General features: G+C 43.1%; 1 protein-coding gene across 1 annotated transcript in view; it reads left to right on the forward strand.

Annotated features, from left to right (window-relative positions):
- DNAJB6 (DnaJ heat shock protein family (Hsp40) member B6) overlaps positions 1-4,148 on the forward strand; it is a 56,055-nt gene extending 51,907 nt beyond the window's left edge. Inside the window, exon 10 of the mRNA XM_064385024.1 lies at positions 4,021-4,148. Within this exon, the coding sequence (XP_064241094.1) occupies positions 4,021-4,103 (83 nt within the window). The 3' untranslated portion in view covers positions 4,104-4,148. The remainder of the gene's footprint in view (positions 1-4,020) is intronic.
- Positions 4,149-7,349: the final 3,201 nt, after the last annotated feature.

A 7,349-nucleotide genomic window follows, 5' to 3' on the forward strand; every position in this document is an offset into this window, starting at 1 on the left:
TGGTGGCTGCAACTCAGAAGGAAGCCAGCTAACTTTGAAATAGCAGTTTATTGTTTTGACTAGAGAGATATTTCTAAGACCAGAAAATTAGAGCACTACAGAACCCAGCCTGAAAGTGCCTCACTGCCATTTTAAACCTCTGTGGGTGTTGGGGCCATGGCTGCTTCCATTCTTTGAAGGAAGGCTACAATCTTAGCAAAAAGTTGGTAGATCTTGGAGAACATTTTCTCTGAGACTTGAGCAGAAAATATGTGTCCCTCCCACCCCCAGCCTCAACGTTTCACTCTGAAAATGGAAGGAGGCTTCTCCAAAGTCTTCACCTTGGCAGATCTTCTATAAAAATCGTGCCATGGCCTTTATTGCTCACTGATGTGGGTCAAGCAGCAGCAATGCTGTGTGCTCATTGTCAGTGGTGACTGAACTCCTTGTTTTCTTCTGCTGCCTCCTACGCTGCTCTGTGCTGGCAGAAGGAAGGTGGAGCAGACCCGGGGCCACTCTGCATCCTGGTAGAGCAGGCAGATGTCAGGCAGGGCAGGAAGAAGCAGGATACCAGAAATGCACTGGGTAGGAGTGTCTTCCCTGGGACACTTGTGCCTTGGGATTGTGCACTTGCAGCTGCCACCCAAGAATGTGATGAGTTTCACAGTCAGTGACTGAACAAACTCGTGACTTTGGGAGGTGCAGATGGCAGGGAAGTAGAAAGCCAGAAGGAAAGTCAATCTGGGTCACAGCAGAAAAGTTTTGCAGTTTGTTTGGGTCCTTGCTGAGTGATGGTTGAAGGAGTTGCACCTAAGTGTTTCTGGAAGTTGTTTTCAGCCTTCAGCAGCTTCATGAAAGCTGGAATAGCTCCTGCATGTGCTCCTTATGGCTCTTACTGAAGTAGAAAAGAAGAGGATGACATGGAAGGAGTGGGTTAGCTGATGCTGTTTGTTTTAGACAAGAATTATCCAAGCAGTAAAGCAGGTGTAATTCCAAATGGCGTGGATTCTTGCTTCACCCTGGCAGCTGACAAAAGCACGAAATATCAACTTAGGGAGATTTCTATCTGCATTTGAGTGAATCTATTTCCCAAACGTCACAGCTTGGGGAAGCTCTTGGCAACCTGCTCTCCCTCTGCCCCGTGAGGCATTTCTAGAGTTTGGGTGGCTAAAGATTGCTGCTAAGGGAGGAAATCTGAACAGCCTTGTCCAAGGCCAGCACTGTTTGGCTGAAGGCAGTTCAGCCTGGCACTTACTATGGGAAGTTTCTATGGACACTTTGGGATGCTGGCGACTGGCCAGGCTCACTGAAGAGTGAGCAGTCATGGGGCTGCTGCTTTCTAATTCAGATTTTGTTGTCTCATGACTTTGGGGCTAGTCTTGTAACCAAGGCAGCTAAGTATACTTTTAATTAGTGCTGGCTGAAGTATTGGAGCGAAATAGACACCGAAGGGTTACATCTTTAGTGTGCAATTCTTATTTATGTTAGGAGATGCTTCACTTGTTTGGATCAAGTTTTTGGCTGTTATCACCCAGCACAGCATCACTGGAGCAACAGACTGGCAAAGTTTGACCTATCCTTTCTTCTTAGGTGGGGGTAGAAAAGGAAATGGCAGACAGTGAAATTATTTATCACAGCAGGCTCAAAACAGAAAAGACCTGGCAGGTTTCTCTTGAGGAATACTCTGTGTTTGTGTGTTATCTCCCACTTTGGGCAATCTCTTTCTGTGTGTCAGTGATAACGCTTGAAAGATTTCCACTTTTCAGCCTTATCATACCAGAGGCTGGTAGGAGACCATGTTGTCAAATGCCTAAATATCTTCATACCACAATATTTTAACATCTGAGTTGTTTCATTTATAAGACAATAAATTATGTGGCATTCACTTCAAGTCATAATTTCCATTGACTCAGTATTTTTAAGAAACAGTTGCTAGAATTGCTTTCAAAATCTCAAGCATTTGAAGAAAATGGACCATTGCAAAAAAAAAAAAAAGAATTATGAGACAAAATAGCAGCATCAAATGCTATCATGGCTGATTGTGGAAACCTTTTAGAAATACTGGACACTGTTTTGAGAAAGAAAAATGAAAAAAATGATGAAGCTAATACCTGCTAGGGTTTAATGATCCTTTCCCAAATACCTGTGTTATTGTTTCATAGTTATTACACGAGCTAGATCTGATCAGCTGATATGATGCAGTTTTTCCTTCCAGTAAAGGGAGGAATCCTTTGAATAACACCCCCAGATGACTGATTCTCAGGAGTCAATACACCTCTTCTGCCTCCCTTGGCCTCTGTGGGAAAGCAGGGGAATGCTTGAGCCCTCCAGGGATGGGTGCCTTACTCAGTGAACTGAATGCAGAAGGATCCCACTTTTGGTGATGTACAGGTGACCAAGGGGCTGACGTGGAAGGAAATTTCCTGGATGGAATTCTCAGTGAGGAGATGTTCACACAGTGAGTTTAGCTCAGGGGGTGACAGAGTGCAGGGAAAACCCAGTGTCATCTGCAATTCTGCTAAGCACTGCCAGTTTCCCTCTTCCTTAAACAAGAAAACTGGTTTCCATTCTAACTTTGTGCAGGCTGATTGCTCATGGCAGAATTTCTAAATAAATATTCTACCTCTTGACTCAGATAATTACAAAAGATGAAGTCATGCTGTGGGTACAGCACAGGAGCTAGGGTGATAACCTAGAACAGTTTCCTGTTGCTACCAGTGAGTGTATTTCCTCTAAGCTTTTGATAATGTCTCAAATGGTTTTAGCTGAAAGACTTACCTCGTGGTTCTCCCCAAGTCTTAAACTTAAACTGAGGAACTTCAGCTCTGCTGTGGGCACATCTCTGTGCTGGGGAGGAGCTCTGGTGAGGAGCAAACTGCAGCCACAGTGTGGCTTTGTACTCTCCTGGCCTCCCAGCACTTCCTTTTCCCATCTTCATTTTGCTGTTGATAAACTGATGGAGAACCAGGTGCACTGGTGAAACTGCTTCCTTGGGGCCATCTCTGCCTGCCTGCTGACAGGACAGAGGAAAAAAAGAGATTTGCCTTTCCACAAGGCCATTCCTCTGACTCCCAGCCCTGCCTCAGCTGGATTGCAGGGGCTGCTCTGCTCTGTGCTGGCCCTGGTCACTGGGCTGTGCTCATTTCCAGTGACAGAGCACCACTGAGCTGAAAGATCCCTCCAGCTGTCTCAAAACATCACAGAATGATTGTCTGAGGGAAATGTTTACTGGCTCTCAGTTTAGATTTATGAGTGCACCTGGGTAGATGTGGTGCTTCACACAGTTCACTGCCCATGCAAGTCTGCCAGCAAACTGGATTTTACTGCAAGTTTGCAGGAAAAGGTGTGATGCTGAGCAAGAACTGTTTGACACACATCTCTGTGGGGGTAATAAACCATTGGAATGATGATCACATGGCTGGAAGCTTGTGCCTACTGAACCTGCAGCAAATAATTGTTGCTTGAACTCAATGCTTTCATGCACCATTGGGGCTGCAGTTGAATATAACCTGTGGTGCATAGTTAAGCATGAGCAGGCTGATGACCAGCATATAAAATATATATTGGTAAACACTGAGCACCTTCTTATTTACTCAGGATTCTTGGCATTCCCTAGTCTTAAAATGGAAATGCAAATATCGTGGTAACTCTGACTACTGTGAGCAGGAAATGCCAGTACTTAAATTGCTCCTGCTGCATAAGTCTTATTTATTGCTTCCTTTTTGAAAATTACTCTGGTTTTGCATGTGCTCTAATTTTGAAGCTTTTCCTGAATGGCTTTGAAGTATTTTGAAAGTTCTCCAGATCTTTTAAAACTTCAAAGATTGGTAGTATTTTCTTTCTATCCTATGTAAGGGATATAGTAGAATGGGGGATATAGTGGATATTGCAATTTAAAAAAAAACCAAAAAACAAACAACCCATTAGGAAGCCAGACCTTTTCTTTAATATTCTTTAAACCATTCAGAGAACATGTGCTTTTGCTAGAGAGAAAAGTCTGTGAATGCTGTGAAAAGTGTTTTACAAGCCATGTTTCCTCAGGATACAAAGAAGGCAGCAAGAGGAGGAAGCAGAAGCAGAGAGAGGAACTGAAGAAGAAGAAGTCAACCAAAGCGAATTACTAAAATGGACTTCTCTGCCATTAAAATAATGACAACAACTTCATGTTACCTTCGAGCACTCTCTTTTTTGTGTATATTTTTTGATTGTTCACACTGCTACCAAGGAAGTGACTCATGTTTAAAACTGTACTAAAATTGCACTATGTTATTCCTTTTAGTTTCACGGAGTGGCTTTCTTGCCCGTTCAGGTTGGGGAATTCAGACGAGGCAGGTCGTGGTTAGACGTGTGTTATGTTTGAAGATTGGAAAGAGCTACAGAATTTCTTACCTCTTCCTTCCCTGGGACTAAGGCAACTCTAGTCTAGTGTTTGTTATTTGTCTGGTAGGATGTAAAAGGCAAATGCCTGCTTGTTTGGTCACTGGCATCAAATCAGGCCTGTTGAAAGAAGAGTCCTGTTCACTCATGTTTTTGGGAGTGGGACTGAGACATGAGCTCTTACAGGGTAATTTATGCAAGATTAATAAGTGACTTTTATGGTTGGGTTTTTGGTTTTTTTTTTTTTTTCCCAGGCTGGGCAGTTCTGTCCCTATTAAAATGTTCCCTCATATTAAATTGTATCATGAAGTTATATCTTCTGATTTTAAGAAATGTAGTGTAATGATGGTCTCCTGTAAGCACACTCCTACTGATTTCTTTAGGCTTAGTTGACTCCTGATGAATCATTTAGTGAAATCATTCCTTATTTTAAAAGTTTATTTTCAGAACCTAGAGACAAATGATCCAAGTGCTACTTTAAAACTGCTCTTTGTTTTTCCTGAGTAGGTTTTAGATAACAAACATTTTTTCAGCATCCGTTTTAGATTTTATCAACTTGTTTCTGCAAAGAACTTATACCTTTATGTATGAAAGCATTTTGCATCGGTTTTATTGCAGGACTATTTTTTTTTTTTTTTTGCTTGAAAAGATGTCTTAGATTTAAAAGAAATACATATTATTTCCTGGCAAGATGACTTCCTTGCTTCCCATGCTCGTCTCATGTGCATGACACGTTGCTTCTCTTAACCTTTTAGTGTGTACAGAGCCCCTCTGTTGTTGCCTTAAGCATTTACCTGCATGTTCTTGTCAGTGTGTTGTCTCCTTTTTTTAACCTCCAGGTAGGAGTTAGCAGCTTATGGTTTTGTTTTGTTTCTTTTGTCTTCCTCTTGCCAATGTGTTGTTGATGTAACAGCCTTAAACCTGGCAATATTGAAAGTCCACAGTTCCTGGAGAAACTCACTCACCCTAACGTTTCAAAGATGCAGGAATGCACATTATGGTGTAAGAGAGGAGCTAGAGAGAAAAGCCAAGTCTGCATTCTAGCATGGTTTGATATAACAAATCCTGGTGTCTCTGGTATCAGAATGGTTTAGCTTCAATTACCCACTGTAACCCTCTGCAGGCACCATATAACACACAATAACCATTTGTGAACTCTCTTAGGGTCTGTAAATTATGGTTAAAATCAAATAAGAACTGAGTACCGGTTTTCTGTCACTTAAGTACCACTTTTTTTTTTTGTGCAGTGTTACTAATATTTAAAAATAAAGAAAATCTGCCTTTATACTTTGTCCTCTTGCACTGTACTGTAGCCTGGCATCAGTTGTCTGGTTCATTTCCACTGAAGTTCAGGCTGGAAGCTCAGGGGGGAGAGTCCTCATTCACACAACACCCACAAGCATTCCAGGTAATTCCTTTTGTTAAATCCATGAGCAAATCAATGCAGTCCCTGTGTCAAATGGCTGATACTGGAAAATGAGGGTTCATTCTGGCTGGAAACATCACTATGAGGAGAGTGTACTTCAAGCAGAGCTTGCACATTTGCCATGCAAGGAATATTCATCCTGGATAATGCACAGTAATGAACTGCATCCTCGTTAGGTTGCTTTCCATATTCTAGGAGAAATGCCCCCCATACATTAGTTTAAAGCTTAAAGTTTAAATACTGCTCATTGTTTGTTGGGGACATGGTGCATGCTTTGGAAAAGCAGCAGAGCTGGAGGAAGGGAGAGGTGATGCCAGCACAGGGCTGGTCTCCCCAGGGCTGTCCCTGTGCTGTGAGCAGCCTCACGTAATGGGACAGAGTGGCTCCAGATCAGGAATGTGCCTTGAAGAGTTAGAGCAGACAGGGATTTGGTACGTAAATATTCCCTTGACTCAATCCCTGTGTCAGGCTCGATGGAGGCGGGTAGAGCATTAATTAGGAGACCTGCAGGCTGGCTCTAAATTAGTGAGGAAAAGCCTGTCTCAACAAAGGCATCCTTCCCCCACTGGAAGGGTGCTGCCCTGCTCGCAGGTGGCCTCCTACTCCCACTGGGAGAAACTCCTGGGAAACGGAGTCCCCAGAGGAGGGAACCACGGGCGTCATCTCTCCCACAACTACCTAGAATCTGTCTGAGCTTGCCTGGAAATTAAGAGATGTGGGCCCATGGCCATTGAGCCTTATTCCTCCTTTCTCAGCCCAGTTATTTCTGGATTTTAGCTGAATGGGAGCTGCTCAAGCGTAGCACGGCTGTAGCACAGTGTTGATGTGGCTGTGCTGCCTCCAGGACAGCCTGGAGCTGGTGCTGTGTCTGTAGGAACAGGCACAGGGTTCTGTGTCCCAGGGCATCATCTGCCACAGGTGAAGGCTGCCTGATGATGTGGGTACTTAAATATGTGTCAGGGTAGGAAAAAATGCAGGTGGGTGTGAGACACCGCAACTGATAACAGATGATGCTGGCCCAAGAGTGGCTGTGAATAAATGTATTGTGAAAGTTGGGAAATGACTCCTGCCCATCCCACAGTACTTCTGTGGAAAAGCTGAGAACAGAAACAGAGCTAGTTTAAAAATGGGGCCTGATGTGATGTATAAAATGTATTGCAAAATGATTCTTTATGGAGCAGATACCTGGGCTGCAAGACCTGAAATAAATCCCATAAGAAAATAAATTTGCTAGGGTAGATAACAGTTGAGTAACAGGAAGGACGAACGGAAAGGTATCCCTTAAAAAGATAACACTGGAAAAACCCCCGTTTTGAGATACAGGAGACACAATTGCAAACAAACACAAGGCTGACAGATAAATGTTCCTGCTCTTCACTTGGAAGCTGCCACTATGAAAATGGTTTAAATTCAATTGTTTTTCCACACCTTTCAGAGATGTGCACTGTCTACTCTTTGAACCAAGATTTAGCGAGACTTTGACCTGAAATAAATGATCTCAGAATGTGTAGGTGTCAGAATGATAAAAAAACTATTTTTCAAGTTTTCAGCTACTCCGTGCTGGTGC

This window comes from Passer domesticus, chromosome 1 (assembly GCF_036417665.1).
Source record: "Passer domesticus isolate bPasDom1 chromosome 1, bPasDom1.hap1, whole genome shotgun sequence".
NCBI classification, from domain to species: domain Eukaryota; kingdom Metazoa; phylum Chordata; class Aves; order Passeriformes; family Passeridae; genus Passer; species Passer domesticus.